The sequence below is a fragment of the Watersipora subatra genome, chromosome 3 (assembly GCF_963576615.1).
Source record: "Watersipora subatra chromosome 3, tzWatSuba1.1, whole genome shotgun sequence".
NCBI classification, from domain to species: domain Eukaryota; kingdom Metazoa; phylum Bryozoa; class Gymnolaemata; order Cheilostomatida; family Watersiporidae; genus Watersipora; species Watersipora subatra.
In genome coordinates, this window is record NC_088710.1 from 6,237,213 (window position 1) to 6,256,631 (window position 19,419).

At 35.0% G+C, this 19,419-nt stretch overlaps 1 protein-coding gene across 1 annotated transcript in view; it reads left to right on the plus strand.

The window, feature by feature from the left end:
• Positions 1-19,419, plus strand: part of LOC137390284 (smoothelin-like) — a 50,919-nt gene that overhangs the window by 26,428 nt on the left and 5,072 nt on the right. Inside the window, exons 7-19 of the mRNA XM_068076619.1 lie at positions 321-532; positions 619-714; positions 821-955; positions 1,293-1,475; positions 1,636-1,915; positions 4,122-4,267; positions 5,040-5,196; positions 6,853-6,923; positions 10,505-10,634; positions 12,000-12,122; positions 13,137-13,184; positions 13,576-13,746; positions 14,349-14,445. Coding sequence (XP_067932720.1) covers positions 321-532; positions 619-714; positions 821-955; positions 1,293-1,475; positions 1,636-1,915; positions 4,122-4,267; positions 5,040-5,196; positions 6,853-6,923; positions 10,505-10,634; positions 12,000-12,122; positions 13,137-13,184; positions 13,576-13,746; positions 14,349-14,445 — 1,849 coding nt within the window. The remainder of the gene's footprint in view (positions 1-320; positions 533-618; positions 715-820; positions 956-1,292; positions 1,476-1,635; positions 1,916-4,121; positions 4,268-5,039; positions 5,197-6,852; positions 6,924-10,504; positions 10,635-11,999; positions 12,123-13,136; positions 13,185-13,575; positions 13,747-14,348; positions 14,446-19,419) is intronic.

Sequence of the window (19,419 nt, forward strand, 5' to 3'; positions counted from 1 at the left end):
GTTTCTTAAGAATGCAGAGTATTTATCAGCTGTTGACGAGAATAAAGTGTTTGCAAACTCCTGCCAGATTTGTGATTAAATGATTTTGCAGTTTTTAGCTTGCAGTTCAAAGGAAAAAAGTCTGATAGCTTTTACATCACATTTTAATTTCTTCATCATCATATACTGCCCAAGGTATATGGGCAGTATATGATGATGAAGCATCATATGCTGTCAAATGCTGTTGCCAAATGCTCTGAACTCACACACAAATTGCCAGTTTATTCTCAGGTTCTCAGTTTATTTCATAGGTTAAGGATGCTTGATCTTTTTTTACACAGATAACCTGAAGGTAGCAAACAGAGAATTATCTGAAAACTCTTCTGCAGTTCATAATAGATCGAGGCCACCATCAACTTCCGCTCATGACAGCTATCAGCAAGTGTCATCTGATGACAAGTGTCAGCAGTTGTCACCACGCGCAAGTAACGAGGAAAAAATAGGCTCTCCTCCTGCCACTCCCGACACTTTGTCACTTTTGCACCAGTCCCAGGTTAGTACTTTGAATGGCATGAAAGCTTTGCAAAGCTGCCAAATCATAGAACAGCGCTATTATTATCGTGAGAATAATATTTGTAGGTTGAGCCATCAGCCAAGAAAAGCGATGATGATGTACTAGTCAGCCCCATTACACATGAGTCAAAAACTCTGCAGAGGCCAGATGGAGATGTGCAAGTAAGTGATATACGTGTAGCTAGACATTAATTTGAGAAATAGAAATTGTCGAAATCTAAACAGGATTAAATATTCATAGTTTAGGAGTACTTATTTTTGCATACAGATAGAGAGGGTGAGCAAGCACTCTCGCACAACCAGCCATTCAGATGTCTACGAAAAGTCTACAAAAGTTACTAAAACATCAACAGTAGGCGACTTGAGCATTTCTGAGCAGGATGAGATAATTACCAAGGAAAAGGTATGAACTAGTTTTATCGCTTATTTTGTACTTCAAGAACAGTTAATATTATGATAAATTTGGTTAAAGCGTTGCATATGCTGTTGGAATGTGCTGCCGGTAAACCTAGACACAACAGAGAACAGCTTTCACAGCATTGCCCTACTAACAAGAAATATTTGAGATTAAATAGTTACCTTACACGATTTTATCTAATTAATTCTTTAGTGCATCAACAAAAGCCATGAGAATTTGCTGATTGTATATTTATAAAAACTCTCAAGATTTGGGGTTTATAACTCGTTAGCTGGATAGTTTATGTTATTGGTCTTATTTTGTTTTTATTGGTGTTATGCAGCTCTCCCAAAAGGGTTCTATTACTACTGAAGCTGAAATCAAGCACAAACTGGACATCAGTGAAAGGAACGGTTCTCGACGTATCGAGGAGGATATCAGCATACAAAAAAGCTCTAGTTCCAAGACCAAAGGAGAAGAGAGTCAGTCGACTCTAGAAGTTTCTATAGTCAGAGAAAAGCTTCCGGTAAGTTGTAATGTGATTGTTCGAGACGAGACGATATTGATGTCTAACTGGAGTTGTCTTATCAGGAATCCATATTACAGGTTTTGTGTGGTCGTGGATTTTATTTCTTAGTGACTATTTATGAAGTTCAAAAAAGAAAGGCAGACTCACGGTGTTTTAGCTTAAGGTCTTACACGGGCTCACGGACAAGAGCGGGATAGATGGAGAGTCCCTCACTTGGGTTTGTGAATTTGAGAACTCTTCTGAAGACACTAGAATCGTCTGGTTAAAAGATGGACAGATCATCAAAGCCGATAAAGATCTTGCAATTATTTGGAAAAATGCCAAAGCAAAAATATGCATTAAGGAACTGCTCTACCCGGATGACACAGGTTGCTATACCTGCATGGCAAAAAATAAGCATGGCACTGCGGAGTCGTCTGCCCGGCTCACTGTAACGGGTAAGTTTAAATTACATAGATGGTGAGACTGATAAGGAATCGACTGTCAAACTGTATTGGCTTTCCTTTCTAAACTGCAAAAGCTTTATTTAGATAAAAATGTAAAACGGGTTGTAAGCAAAATACAAGATATAGAAGACAAGTAAATTTATTTAAATAAATTGCAAAACTGAATATGCTTTTTGCTTAGTCAAATTTACATGTATATCTTACAACAGTGACTGCGCTGTGACATGATCACACAATTGAACTTACAAAAATAATTTATTTTCGTAATATAGACAGTTTATTTTTTACTCTCTGACATATTTTACTCAAAATCTAAGCTGTTAGTTTTCATTCTCAAACCGCATGTAACATGTTAACAGCATGTGACATGCTGTTAGTTTGTGAACAAAATGCTAAACATGTTGAAGCACTCGTAATATTTATTTTTACCATTAAATTTTTGTGATTTTTTATGTAAAATGTAGCCATCACAACTTAAACCATAACTGTCACGTACAACTTTTATCATATTTTCTAGGTAAATCAGACACGCTGATTCCAAATTTGTACTCAAAATAAAGATTGTTCCACTAACCTTCAAAGTCATGAAGGCTTTTTAAAGCGTTTCAATATCCGTCTCGAAAACAACACAATCGGCATTACAATCTCCGCTCATAAATATGTGACGTAGTCTAGCTTTTTAGCAACGGAAGTTAGGGATGTTTAGTTTGATTTAGAATAATAGAGATGGGTGTCTTAAAACCCATTATCATCTAACTTTAGCCTTCAAAATAATCTGTCTTTTCTGAAAAGAAGATAAGCTATTTAATATTGCATATTTAAAAATTAGCTCACAAAAGCGCGATAACAGCGCTAGCTTGTGATAAAATCGCGCTTTGTTGAGCTCCTTTGTCTATGCGTTCAGCCTATTAAACATCGTGTAACAAGCTACAAGCAATTTTAAATAGTTTATCTACCTTTCATAAAAGACTGAGAGTATTTTACTGGCTGAATTTAGATAATAATGGGTTTTAAGACACCCATCTCTATAATTATAAACCGGACTAAACATACCCAGCTTCCGTTTCTAAAAAGCTAGGCTGCGTCACATATTTATGGGCGGAGCTTGTTATACCGATTGTGTTGTTTTTTAAACGGATATTGAAATGCTTTAAAAAAGCCTTCATAACTTTGAGGGTTAGTGGACCAATCTTTCTTTTGCGTACAAATTTGGAATCAGTGTGTCTGATTTACTTAGAAAATACGATAAAAGTTGTACGTGACAGTTATGGTTTAATTCATCTTGGTTTAACGCTTTTTGATCATGAAATTTTTGTGTTTATCTCGAACTGCCTCAGACAGATAACAAGAATGACAGATTTAGATCTGTTATAGAGATCATTATGTAATAATTGTAATGCTATGCTCATTGCACTTTTGTACCTCTGATAATCTATAGACAGCACAAAATAAAACTTTCAACTGAACATTCCTGGACACGCAATGACATGCCTGGATACGCTTAGACAGGCCCGAGCATGCAATGACACGCTTTGACAACCCTGGATATGTTTAGTCATGGCTAGAAATGTTTGGCCATGTTTGGACATGCTTGGATCTGAATAATTCTGTTGACTTGTAGTCATAAATGAAAATGTTGTTATACTCAATTCAGTCAAACCTCAACTTAAAAGCACCTCAACAAACAAATTTGTTGTCGTAAAATGTAAATTTGAGCTTTACAGTGAATTAAATGAAATACAAAGAATTCTTATAAGAACGTTTAACATCAATTACTGTCTAAGCGTATCTAGGCGTGGCATGTTGTGTTCAGGTGTGTTCAGTTGAAAATTTTATTTGGTGCTGTCTATAGATTATCAAGGTACAAAAGTGCAATGAACACAGCGTTACAATTATTACATAAAGAGCTCTAGAACAGACCCAAATATGTCATGGTTGTTATCTGCATAAAGCTGTTTTGACAAATAAAGAAAACGGTAGAGTGTATTTATTTTATTTGCCGAGGTTTGACTCTGCAGCTAAGTACTCGTGAATTTTTCTAGAATGACAATTAGGAGTTGTATTCTAGAACAATGACAACTCCCAATTGTTTTATAAAATGACAATTAGGAGTTGTCTTATTAGGTTTATAACACTTCCACTATTTGTAAACAGTTGAGCCTCGGTACAAAGCTACAAATAATGGGTTATATTGTAGAGCCCCCTAAAGTTGGGCAAAGTCTTAAATTTAAGACCGAGTTGGTGGATAAAAACGCAAAAGATGGGGATAAGGAGTTTGTCCTCAGATGTGAACTTACGGAAAAGGAAGAGGAAGCGGATGTGGCCTGGTATAAGAATGGAAAGGTAAACAAACCGGCAGATCTTACATCCCACTTTATTTATAGCAAAGTTGTGAACCTGCTTTTCTGTCAATGCTTTGATCTTTTCAATCAAGTGAGAAATATTCAGCGTAGCCGGCGTAGTGCCTCCTTTTAGTAACCAGTCTCTAATGCATATACAACAGCTACTTCTGCTGCCCGTGCTCTGTTTACTGGTGCAGTCATCAGCAACACATATGATGTGTGATAGATGGATTCATAAATACATGGATGGATAGATAGATGGATAGAAATATGGATAGATAAATATTTGTGGATATACTGTATGTAAGCAAATATATACAGGTAAATAGCTATGTATAAATAGATAAATATATGTAGATAGATATATGTAGATGAATAGATATATGTAGATAGATATATGTAGATGAATAAATATATGTAGATAAATATATGTAGATGAATAGATATATGTAGATATATGTAGGTGAATAGATATATGTAGATATATGTATGTAGATGAATAGATATATGTAGATAGATATATGTCGATGAATAGATATATGTAGATATATGTAGGTGAATAGATGTGTAGGTAGATAGTTAGATACTCATCTCAACATGTTAGATCTGTTGAGTGCAGACATCTGTAATATCTCAACACACTGAGTTGATGGATATAGTAACTACGAGCAGAAGGTTCTTGTTCATGGTAGAATAACTCCCGCAAATAGTTTCTATTTACCGAGGTATCTCCAAAACATAGCGTCCAGGATTTATCAGCCATTATGTTGCAGCTGGTCAAGAATAATGCCGAGTTCAAACAGAAGTTTGATGGATCTTGTGCTACTCTTACCATCTCTGAGATTTTTCCAGAAGATTCCGGAGAATATGAGTGCTCCGTTATTAAAGGACCACAGGAGATTTCTACCTACGCAAAAGTCAAAGTTGAAGGTCGGCTATGCTTAAGTTTTTCTTTTGATGGATAGGTTCACAAGAAAAATATTACATTGCAGTTGATAGTAGGAAAAGGGAGATGACTCCAACCTGATTTAGTAATGACTGCTATTACATAAATGCAACTGTTAGACTAGAGAGTTGCGCTAACCGTTTATAGTACACAACCGGTTTACGCATAGTTTATTTGTGATGATTACTACATCTTCAGTCCATACTGCTCAAACGATATTAAACCGCCAAAAACCTGCAAAAAGTTTTAAAAACTCTCGTTATACTGTATTTACTTTGAACTGCAAAAATGTGATTGTTTACGATTTATTTGTAGAAACAGTGGTGCTTTTTACATAATAGTTTATGCTCAACAGCATTGTCAGCATACAAAGCCTGCACAGGGCCGTATCCTCCTATACTGCAGCTACTGCCATGGCAGTACCATTTTTTGAGGCTCAAAATCCCAGAATTCACGTCATTTTTGCTTGATTTTAACACTTTGCCTAGGGAAATGACCAAAATGTTGTTTATCGGTTGCATGGGAAAACGACATTTATGACGCTTTCGGTAGACGTTTATAAAGCCGCCATCCAGTAACGTTAAACAAAAGATATGAATGCTAGTAAGTTTTGAATATCATCAACAATATATTAGTCGATAAATTACAATATGAAACGATTATCCGAAAGGCGTTGCTTTGTGCTAAAAGCTAAAGAAATCGCGCCTCCTTGGAAAAGAATAAAAGTTGGAAAAACCAGTCAACATTGGCTCAACTTTCAAAACAGTAAAATAAAATATTATTTGATCCTGCGATCGTTAGTGATTTTTGTGTGATCAGAATAAAAACAATTTAGATGATAGAAGTGATGTAATCTTTTTAGACTTTTATTATACTTGGAATATACAGAGAAAAACAATCGTTATGGTAGTTCGCATGGCAACGTTATAGCGTTTGACTCTACCGAAAAGAATGCTTCCAAGCATTTCATACAGAGACAATTGTACATGGTTGTATTTTTGTAGTAGTATATATGTAAATGAATGCTTATGTACAAAAGATTTTGTTCATAGAAATAAATTTAAGTTTGAGCTATGCATGTAACATGCATAGCTCAAACTTAAATCTACTACTTGCTCAGTATTATAGACTATTATAGTATAAGTGCGTTATTTTTAACATGATGCTCTATTAATTTTACTTTTTAACTCTACAATATTATTTAATTAAATTATTTCATAGGAGACTACTCATCTCCTACACCATTCTGCACCCGGTGATCACTCTACCTCATGCTAGCTGTGGCCAACCCCTTTAGCAGCTTTCATTCACATTGTATTTTAAATAAGCGTTGTTAAAGACAATCTCAATAAACAGTTTTATATTCAGAAAACTGGTTTATAATGTCAAACTTGCTGCTAGAACATGTGCCCCATCAGGAGTCAAGTGTGCTAGATTTGCACCATTTTGATTAGTTATACTAAAAAATTTCCCGGGGGAGGGCCCCCGGACCCCCCTCTCACCGAGAGGGCACTCGGCACCCGTCCCAGACTCTCACCGCAGTACCATTTTCAAACAGGTGGATACGGCCCTGGGCCTGCACTTCATGGGGTTAGAATTTTAGGTTAGCGCTAACTATTATTATGTAATTACTATTATAGACACTAAGAAAGAGAAGATAACTCCTTCAAGTGTGTCCAAGTCCACTGTGACTTTCTCCGACAAAATTGAGGTTGGTAACACTTAAGAAAAGTACTATCATCTAGTAAGAGTTGTCTTCTGTCGTATTAAAAACTACACCGTGTGAACATGCCATTTGGAAATACTTCTATGTCCAATCCAATCCAATCATCTGAGAAAACTAGTTCATATATTTTCATGTTTAAAATATTGGTAGCTAAAAAACTTTGCAAGTCATGGTTCATTTTTGGGAACCGTTTGTTTGAAACCTGAAAACCAACCGAAATTAAACTAATGTCATTTATAAAATAACAATTAAATGATCATGCAAAAATAGTTAGTATTTGCAAATTGTGGTCTGCGTGCCTTGACCAAAGGTATTACTCTTCACATGTTTATCATCATTGAATATCATCATTGAATATTAGAAAAACAATAACAACACCGATAAGATCAACAACCAGCATTAGCATTGCTTAATCACTGCTGTAATAGAACACCGTAATCACTTCCTTATTGCATAAAGGACATATTAAGCATGACAACTCTAGAATCTGCCTCCTTGAACACTTCCAGTATCGACAATATACTACTATATATAATACATACCTCTGCAAACACATCACCTCTTTTGTCTTAAACTTTTTTAAAGCCTTAAGAAGTTTTTTTAGCCTTTAAAAAGTCTTTAACTTTTAAAAGTCGGCAAGCCATACCCTGCAGCTGTCTGACATTGCGCAGCTTATTTGCTTGTTGCATGACAACCACTAACAGCTGCTAAATAGTCTTTTTTAGCTGCGTTCTTTGTAAAATTCTCTACAAGATGCACCCTATTTAAAATCTTATGTTGACAAATTAAGTGGTTTTATTATTTTTCCAAAATCGGCAATCAAAAACGTAAGCTGAATTGTTAAAGCCAAGTATCAGGTTTAATGTTTTTATTGCTATGAAACAAGTGACACAATCAGCGTGAATTTTGTTGTGTGAGATCTCCAGGAGTCTCTGAATCTGCTGCAACCAACCAAAAGCATTCTAGCAAAGTTTATGATCAACTGATCTGACTGATATGTTACCTTTACCTAACTATCGGTATTCACAGGTTCTTTCGGTTCCGGAAAATTCTCAGTATTAGGTCTACAAATGATTTTTTTATATAGCTCAGAGTTAGCCTAAGTCGATGCTTTTACATTGTACAAACTCACACAAAACCCACTCTAAGCTTCAAGAAGTACAAAAGAGCATTGGGCACACAACTTCTACGTACAATCCTACTCATAACTTCTCGTGGTGCCTGATTAAAACATGTGCTCTGTAATACAAAATAATAAATAAATAATAAAGCTACTATGATGACAAGGTTTCAGTGCTCACTATGAAGTACTTGGCTAACATAAAACTTGTGTCACATTATTTTTTGTTCTTAAAGCCAATAATCTCCAGCATTTTAGGGGCAATTTAGAAATTGTTTTTATAAACCATTTTCTTTTTTATTTCTATGCAATTGAAGAATGTAGTAAAGTTAGTTATTTTATATATTATTAAAAAAGGAGATTTTATGCTGATTAAGATGCAATTTTTAGGATAAAAATATACTAACTACTTTTCGAGTTATGCAGGATTATATATGGCCATTTCAACTTTTGAAAGTTTTATTGAAAATTAATTCCGACTTTGAAAAGTTGAAGCAACCAATAACATGTTTACATTTTTAATAAATTTCATAATCTGATAACTGTAAAGATATGATCATCTACGCAGGTGTACTTTAAGTAGCTTATACAATGTTGATAATATTAAATTTTAATAATATTGAATTAATAATATTTATTAATAATTAATATTAATATATATATTATATTTTAATATTAATAGTAATAATAATATTATATTAATGAATTAATGTTGATTGTTAATATAATTGTTTGAGAGCGAAACTGTTAAATAGTACCTAATCAAATTTAGCTTCAACTCTCCTCACATGTAGTTCTTATTTTATGAGTCTGATAACATATAACAGTACCTTATGGTATCCAAAGGGATAGTAGATACACTACATTTTATTAGATTTACTCTATTTGAAGTAATCATCATACAAATGAAGATTATTGCCCTGAGAGCAGTGCATCTAATACACAAGCCTTTAAAAAGAGAATACTGTTTCCACTGTCTGTAAATTGCATCTCATGTGTAATGTGTTGCTATTCTATATAGGTTTTACTAGTTTTGCCTGCATGCTTCATTTGACCTAGCGAAGCACCTGCTAACAAGCACCTGCTAACAAGCACCTGCTAACAAGCACCTGCTAATAGTCTGTAATAACAAGTCGAAACTAAAATGTGTTTACAAAATAACAATTTTTTTATTTCCGTTTTGCCGGTGAGCTTGAATGCCTTTGCTGAGTTTAAAACTAGCTCTATATTTAATACTAATATCTATATATTTTATCACAATTAACTAAGTTGAAATACTCTAGACCTGAATATTATTAAGAAGGGCAGGGAGCTGGTGCCAACCAAAAAGGATAAACAAGGCAGACATAAGCTAATGACTGCTTGTGTTCTAGTTTCACCTCTTGCTTATAATTATTAGCTTATGTTTGTAAGACTGAGGAGAATTCTGCATCCAATTTATAAATTATGGAAATAAGTGAGAATGGTCTGACTAGTGCTTCAGTATTATTTTAGCACTTGAGCTAGCTTTACACTCCGGCATTCCTCACTGTCTCAGCATGGTTAGTAGATTTCTCCTTCGTTTATTTAGCTGAAAATTATTTTGCGTGTTGTTGTTGTTGGTGCGTTAGAGCATTGGTCTATTAGCTAAGTTAAATACTTTTTTGCTCTAACATGTTTGAAAACCTTTACGAAATTTTTCTCCTATGTTAGTTTGAATTCAAAAACTTCCCGGCATAATTCTAGAACAAAAACTTCAACACTATCAAGCTTGTACTAAAACATGCATTGAATCGTTGTAATCCAGGTAAAACTTTGATAGATGTTATTTTATAAATATATGTAGGCCTAACACTCATTTTTGGGTTTACTTTACTTTGTTAGTAATCTTTATTGAATGCTGAGCAAGGATGCAAAAAGATAGGGTTTCGATATTATTTTGAGTTGTATTTATACAACTGTCATGAAACTTACACGAATGATGTTAAAAAGCGGTAGGAGAAATATTTTTCTAGAACTCATCTTAGAAAAAAATCAACTATGTTATAATATTGTTGCTACGTTGATATATTATACATAAATATATATAAATATAATATTTGTATATATTATATAATAGAAAAAATACATATATTTAATTATTTTGTGTATTTCCTAACTGTTGGCTTCTTTGAAAGATTTTATGGCAGCGTAGTCAGAAATGAGGAGAGTTGAAATGCTGCCATCGATTTCCTCGATTCGAGCTCTCCGATATTCATGTTAACTGTTGGTTAAGTGAGAACCTGTTGCCAGCTGTCACCAGGTTGAACGTTATTTATTTGAAGCCGCTGTCATGGCTCTGCTGTATAGGTGACACTTACCCACATTGCTTAGCTGTGTGATCTTGGTTGGCACTACCCTGGAGGGAGTGAAGTTGGCACTACCCTGCAGGTGTCATTCATCTTTCAACATTATCCCTTTTATTCAGAGTGATGCAAACAACAATTTGTCAGAGGATGGGGAGACAACAAACAAGCTAACTAATGGAGAGGCAGACACAAAAGAAACTGTAGTGGAGAGTTCCGCTGTCAAATGTGAGAGGGCTCTTGAGGCTGCTGGTATGTACTTATTCTGTCACGGATTGTAATAAAGCTTTGGTTATCTTTAAAAAAAAAGTTTTAAACGTATGTGCTATCTTTGTGCACTATTATCATTATTATTATCACGCCATCATTATCATTATTATTATCATGACATATGAAGATCTTTATAATTTCGATCAATGGCAAGAGATTTATATAATTCTCAAAAACTAAATGCTCAGCTATTTCAACAAAGTAGAGCCCTACTGCTTTTTTATTTGCTGCACGATAGCTAGCTTGTAGCTCGCTAGTAACTATCTAGCTACTATGTAGATAGGAACTAGATAGCTACTAGATGGATAAATGAATATCATAATCAGGGTGGGAGGTTTTAGTGATGTGAAACAATGCTTATGAATTCTCCCTGTAATGCCCGTGTCTGACATTTAAGTATTTACGTTATGGCAATAAAAGCTGCGAGTAGGCTAGGAGCTCAAATTCGTCGGTCCCAGCGATGTAGCACTTTCGTTAAACACTGATTATCTATTTTTATATTACTGTACAATCTACTTTCTGTGACCATATATGGTGAACTTTCGATCCTTTCAGAAGTATTCATGGCCATATATGGTCATTTTACTTGTAGTTTGTTAGAATTGTCATCACTTTAAATCTTTTTATAAATGAACCCATCACATCTGTGATCTAGTTTTTAATAAGCTTTAGTTTTAAAGCTACTAGTGTAGTCTCTGATACAATTGTAGTCATGTGGGTGTATTAGCAGACGTGTCTTTGACTGTAAGCTGGCAGAGTCTTATTGGGAGGGAAATGACAGGAAGTAGCAGTACATTTTGTTGTGTTTTAAACTAATCTAAAGTGGTCCTAACCTAAAAGCTTTTAATCATAGATTTCATAGAGTTACTTCATCAATGAAAGCCTTAGCACTAAACAATACTTTTGGCTTAGACGATTTTTACAAAATTAAGCTAGAAGCAGCTATTCCTGAGCAACATGATCACAAGTTTGTATTTCATAATTAAAGACATTTTTATTAAAATGATCAAAGAAGTAATTTTTGATCAACAATTTTGTTGTCAAAAATGCCCCTGACATAGAGCCTGGCCAGAATTTTAATGGAAAAAGGTTATCTGCCTGGGATTGCCATTCTTGGGTCAAGCACTTGCAAGTCAAGTTTACTTCTATAGTATTTTGGTTATTCTCTACAACTGGGCTGTTCCATAAAGCTGGAGTCAGTTATAAGGCTGGTTGTACCGCTGCCTGGCAGCAAGCTGAGCAATTAAACAGTGCTAATGGAAGTGTGCAGCGTTAGAGGTTGCCACGCCGAGATATGTTTCTCCTCATTAACATAAGGCTTTGAGAATGCGTTTGTTACGTTGGCAGCCATTAAAGATGATGCAAATTCGGACAAGATCAAAGACTCTGTTACTGACGTAGAGGAAAAGAAGCAGGGTAAGGCGAAAGACAGCGACAGCAGTACACCGCCATCTGCTATAACAAAACCAGGTAAGTGCTTCAAAGATTCACACGTATTTTTATTTAGGACTGCTGCCGTAACAAGTTCTTGTTACGGCAGCAACAACAAGTTCTTGTTACTGCTGCTGTAGCAAGCTCTTGTTACGGCAGCAGTAACAAGTTCTTGTTACTGCTGCCGTAACAAGTTCTTGGGGAATTAAAGATAAACAGATACACATGAACAGGAAGTTGAGCCTTTATATTAAAAGCTTTGCAATCTTATCTCACACGCTAAGCAAACTTCAATCAATTTGTAGACATTGTCATAAACATGAGCCTCTTTCTGCATGCAGCATAACTTGATGCGTTGATGAACTTTTGGTAAAAACTTTTTATAAGTAGGAAATTTGTATGCAAATCAACCAGACTTCAACTGCCTTCAAATACATTTATGTTTTTATTATGTACTCTATGGATAATCATGCATTCTGATTGGAACACATTTTTCTTAAAATTTCAAACAATACTAAACACAACGAGCGGTTGCTATAACAATTCTGTCTAATCATGTATGGTGTGTATAACTTCATATTGGCATTATTCACCAACAAAATGATGTTTTACCTTACATGCCAAAATAAAAATGAGAAGACAGAAATCAGAAATTCTTGAGTGAGTTGAACAAAAGTTTTTTATAAGTTGGTAATCTAAAAGTATTGTGGAAGAGTCGGTATAATGTATTGAAGATTGTAGTAACAGAGAGTTCATAAACTTAAATATATGATGGTAGATGTAGAATGTTGGTATTGCGGAATGAAAAATAGTGTTTGTTATATGCATTCATTAAGAACTACAAACTCGTTTTGACAGCAGTTCATACCTTGTTATAAACATATTTACTCATAATGAAAATGTTGCCTTGCTTGCAGTTGAAGTTTATCACAAATATTTCCATGGAAGTGCAGTTTATTAGATGATTATAACTAATAAGTAGGGCAGTTAAATCTTGAGATTCTCAGTGAGAATGAAGATTTCTGCACTTCAGAAATTCTTACTATATTTTAGCTCTGAAGTCAGTTCCAAAACCCAATAGCATGAGCAGACCAACTACAGGTAATATAACTATTGATATACAGCTAGTGTATAATATGGTGTGCTTGGTTGAAGCGGCAGTGGGTGATAACTCCGCATGTCACAGCCGAGTTGCCAGAGTCAGTTTGTCTGTGCTTGAATTTTAGATTGAAACTGTCTGCATATAATGTAATGGGCAGACTATTTGAGTTCCAGAGTTACATGCGTGTGTATAGGACATGGCTTTGATATAGCATTTTATAAAGGGCAACTATCGATGCTCAGCCTACTAAAAACACTATTTTTAGCCAACATACGCTTTCTTATTTAAAAAATATTAGATATACCACACTGAAGCCTAGACCTTCATGAGTTTGCATGTTTTTTCTGTCTGCTTTTGCATGCTGCATCCAGTGTATGTGATCCTGTGCAGACGCTGAAAAAACTGCAGAGTCTCTGGTAGAAAAGCTCTCCAGGCCGGGAACTGTGGGCAAGGTGTCGGTGAACCAAAGCTGGAAAGGCAATGTGGGGGGTAATGCAAAGGTTTTAAATACAAGCGCCAGTAAATCCTGGGGCAGAACCGCGGGCATGTCCCCTATGCTAGGTAAGCTATCGCATCATATTGTGTATTTGGGGTGAAAATAGCCTTTCTTATCTTATCATTATTTTATGCTGCTGTTAGTCTATAATACTCTTTGTCACCATGATAAAGAGTGAGCTCATGTGTTGGTCGCTAGTGTTATTCGCTGTACAGTGATGAGTTGTCTTTCCTTGCAACCTACGTGAAAACCAAGTCAGAGATTTCATTTCAAAATAAAACTTACTCTGTGGAAATATGGCAATCATTGTGCAGAATGTAGTAAGAGGTAAGGAAAACCCCTCTTAAATAATAATTAGTTTGGATAGCAATAAAACTGAGGAAACCTTTTTCATGATCATCTCAAAATTTAACACTCGGTCTGAAAAATGTAGGTGCTATTTATGAGAAACACTTTCAGACCAAAACAATTGCTGCCAACTGCTGGTTGTTGCTTGTTGCATGGTGTGTGGAAAAGCTTTATGGAGGCGAAATTTATTCCTGCCTACCACCTTCGCATGTTATTGACCCAATCGACGTGTTTTATTGGAGATGCCAGCACATATTGCATAAGCTTATAGCCAGATTACATTATCGCATAATTGATCGAGGTTGTATTTACTTCATAGGAAAGGCAGCCCCTGGAGGCAGCCGAGGTGCAATGGCAGCGTTTAAGCAAATGGACACGGCCAACAATCCGAATGCTGCAGCTGCTCCTAAGCCCAAGTATGTAAACTGCTTGAGATTTTAATGTGATGATTTTGCCTTTCTTTTGGGTAAAAATATTTTTTTAAAAGCTGCAGTCTTGCACCTTGTAACATTTTTTGCTATTGAGGCCAACAAAGGCATTGTGCCAGTTTATGTCTAGGCTTCTGTAAATAAACAGAGGCAATAGAACTACTACATAAAGGGAGCCACGCTTGGATACTTTATTCTGTAAGTAATTAGTTAATTACTAGCAAACAGACAGGAGCAGCGCCTCTTGTTAATTACAGACCACTAATTGTCAGTTATATAATGAGGGGGAGTGCATGTACCTCTGCTAGCGGGTATGTTATGGGGCAGAAGGAGGCAGCGAGTTTGTTAGCCTTTTCTTAACGAGCGTCAGCTGGTCAGAGGAAATGAGTTGATATTAATAGTAATAGTAATAATAACTATTTGAGAAAGGTAAAACAGCAGAAAAACTCGATTATTTTCTCACACGCTTTAGCTTTAACTCAGGGTGACACCTCTATGGTTTTCTTCATGTAAAAAAGTGTGAAGTCTCACAAATATTTTTTCATACGTATAATCAGCTAAAATGTTACAAAGTTTAATAGTGTTTCAATTAGAAAAGTTGGCATTTTCTTCCGATCTTTCATCTTGCTTGAGAAAATTTTATTTAATATTCTTACATACTGATATATGCTGAGTATTTCTGTAATAATTGCAATTATTTATTATAGCTGATTTTCTCAGATTTTTGATACTTTTACTTCCTTAACAATATAATATTATAAAATAGAAATCCTGAAAAGCTCATATATTAAAAAAATTTTTAAAAAGGAACTGTTCAAAATTTCTTATAATATTTAGTTTCGAAAGGTTTAAACTTTAGTTGAAATTGAAACCAATTTGGTAACATTTTTTAATGACTTGAAAAAAATTCAAAAACAAATAGATTTTATGAGTTTTGTGAGCTTCAACATGACACGGCATATTTTAAAGGCTGCAATACAAATTACAACTGGTTATATATATACAGAATACAAGATTACGGTAAATGGCTTCACAGATTTATCCACAAATTTACTAGCTAAACATGGATACAAGCAAGCTTCTAAACAGCTATAAAAATTGCCACTATCTGCTTAGAATTGCAGTTCAGATTATACAAAACTTAAAGATTTACCTATTGTATTACTTTTGTGCTTGCATTGAGTAGACAACTCCTTTGTTAGTCCACAAAATTTTAACTGGTTACTTGTATCAGTGATTAATATATTGTCTAGTTTATAACTCACATCAAAAAGTTTTCATAGGTTTCAAAAATCTTTATCTGTTAGCTAATGTAAACACAAGGCACCGGTGCTGAAGATATTTGGGACAAGAAAAGGTGTTTAGACGCCATCAAGCAATGTAATTATTACCATATACTAGTAACTATGTGTTCAGAGTTGGTGATTAATTCTTGATTTGCTTTTTCTGCTATTTCATTACGATTGACAGGAAATCATTTCCTTCTACTTGTATTCATGAGAAAATGAACAGCCAACCAGACCTAATACTCTGGTAGTTGGTCAAAGAGCAGATTTGAGAATTTCACTTAAGATTACAGAGTAATTTAAATGTTTGAAAGATTTTTATTTTCCTTTTGTCATCATACACTCGATGACCTTGAATATTTATATTATTTAAAGAATAATTAATAATGCACAAATTCTATAATTGTTATTATTAGGCTTACTGTGAATATAACATTTATTTTTTAACAATAAAAAAACTCCCATAAGAAGAGCGCAACACACAAATTTTCATAAATAAATTGAGAAAACTCACTAGGCAGGCGTAATCTTATAGCGATGTGCGGATACATATTACATTTGTTTCTCAATAAAAATATCAATGCCACAGTAGGTTTAAATTCCTAAGCTTGTTTCTAAATCAAATAGAAGAATAAACCGTATCGTACCAAACATCATGGGCATGAGAAATCAAACTATCCGTTGTAGCCGCTGTAGATAGTCGTAAAATGCACGCTTTTACAGCCTTCAGCGGCAGCCGACAGCTAGACCATAGTTCACCGCAGACTGATGCATTTGCTTAGCGGTAGGCGAAGTTTGGTGTAGTGATGCCTACATAACCTTGCTGTGACCCTGTGATATTCTACTGGAATGTAATGTGTGTTTGAAAGCCCTCTGTCATGATGCACTAAATACTTAAACAAGATACATGCTTGTGTGCACAGGCTATAATTTATGTAATGGCTTTTGTTTTTATTTTTTTGCACATTTGTTTTTGCAATCATGCACATCTTTGATAAACTCTTCATGTTCATATTTGACTCATTTTTCTTCTAGTTGAGCAATCAGCTAATTATGCCTTAAAGGTTGACTTGCAACAAAATTCACATTACAGTTATTTGGTATCAAAAGATTCGCCATGTCTTACTCTATTGTGTTGTAAGTGCCAAATATGTGGGAATGTGATTAAAAGCTCGTAAAAGCTAAAAACGAACAGAAAATCGCAGCCACACGAGACCGCCCTAGTTCGGATTCGTTTTCCAAAACGGCTAAAATGTGACGTATGTGTGCTAAAACGGCTAAAATGTGTGCGAGATAGTTTATGTTTACACATTCATGCATCCTTATTCGTCGAACTATTTTCACAAATATACTTCACGCTTGCGATAAAAACCATGTCTATTGTTCTTACGCGTCTATTTTATCGGCATCGTAATGCTGCAACTTTGAGCACTGATATCTCAAAACATAGCATAAAAATATGTTTAATTTTTTAAGCTTAGCTTGAACGATTGCATATCATTCTCTGATAAAAATGATGAGCCTTTTGGTCCGCTACGATGGTTGAAAAATGCTGTAGAAATTTTTCGCGCCATATAGCGGGAATTGTAAGTCACATGATCAGATAATGTTAGTTTCAGTTCAAGTTTGATCTATCGCAAATAGCAAACACGCTATCTCATATTAAACATGTTCATTTCAATTCGTCATAATGTCTAACGCGCCACTTAGTGTTTGTGCAGCTGCCAAGCTGAGAAGCACCTTTTTTTGGCCAAGAGCTGAGAAAAAAACCAGACCTTCACCGGGCGTGGAGCAACTGGGTGAAGCTGGATGTGACAAACTTTATTTATTCGCCTGCTTACTCTTACCTTTGTTTTCGCCAGTTCAAAGACGACATGTTTTCTAACCTGTTTGCATACTCCACATATCACCAAAGCACGTGAGTAATTTATTTTATGAACTACTTGTATTAGTAGTTGTAACTCGGGTTATTATCTAGTATTCTCCTAATAGTACTGTATTAATCTATATTTAATATAACAATATTAATGTCATTTAATTGTAATATTATATTATTAGTATTTTATCATTTTAATTACGTGTATTATTCTTATTATAATAACAAAACTAATTCATACTGCATATCTATCTGTAAAACAAAATATATTAATATATAATTGATAAAATAATGTTGTTTCACGATTAATTTCGCCAAATTTCTTAACCCCACTCACTTATAGATATGTTATATAAAATAGTTATTGTCATTTTCTGGTATCATCGTTAATAGCATATTAATATTATTAGTTGATTATTATTAGTATTAGATGATGAGTTTGTGCCAACCACTAAAGACTGGGAAGAGTTTGAGCGCTATGTTGGCCAGCATCAAACGCTCTCCAATTACATGTAAGATAGAGCTGAACTAAACCAAACTTGACAAAATATAAAAAATATCCATAGAGTTATTACTCACATTTTATGTTTACAATATCATGGATTCTGACAGGGTTTTGTAAAATCTGTGTCATGATTGCATGGCTATATATTTATTCTTTTTCTGATCAAGCAAATATGATATAATAACAGGAAATGATATTGTACAAATCTTATTGCAAGTCAACTATTGTGTTGTGATTTCAGAACCGAATCCTCCTTCAAAGAGGAGAAAATAATAGTAAGTGTGACAGCACTCCGGCGACTATTTCACTGTCACACCTGCGCCCTCCCCTGCTCATTCACGATGGTGCGAGAAGGCGGATGGGTAGAGTTCAAGGTTACATGTGCCTCCTGTCACCGATCGTACACTTGGGAAACAACTGCCAGGGTGAACAGAGCTCACGTCATCAACCCCCTGCTGGCAGCTGCATCACTCTTTTCTGGCGGATGCCTTACGCAGAACCTCCGTTTTCTGTCGCTCCTGAACATCGCAATACCAAGCCACAGCGTTTGCCTCTACCAACAAAGAGAATACTTACATGGTGTGAGTGTTAATATTTACTCATAAACTTGGAAAATGTGAGTAAAAGCTTGGCACACTAATTGAATAACAACATTTAGAAACAATTTTTTTTTTAAATGAAAATATGTCATCCTTCAAGCAAAATATATTATAATTCAAAATTCTGATTCTTCATCATAATATAGCACAAAAAGGGGGAAGAGGATTCTACATTCTTAGACTAATGATAATGATACAAATTAATCTTGTATAATGAAGTTTTACAATATTTTACAGTGTATTGCTGAGCAGTACACCCTGCATAACGAGGGATTGATGGCAGCAATCGATTGGGAGCTTGATTTGGCAGGTGACGGTAGATGCGATAGTCCGGGGCATTACGCACTATACAGAGCCTACACTATGATGGATCAGAGCTGCGGTTTAATAGTCAGCAGCCATCTTGTCAAGGTAAAACTTTGACAGTTTTTACTTCACAGCCTGACAAAAACCCAAATTTTTTAGTAGTTATCAATACATAAACATGAAGTTGCTCATCTAGCTAAATAGTTCATTCAAATAATGTGAAAGTAATTGTTGGTCGTAACTTTCTTTACTTTGCAGTCAACAGAGACCACCAGCTCTAACACCATGGAGCTGAAAGGCTTCAAGCGATGCCAGTCCGATCTAATTTCCCACGGCCTGAGAGTGAGGTCCATTACAACGGATGTTGTTACAAAGGTTGTGTGCATACTG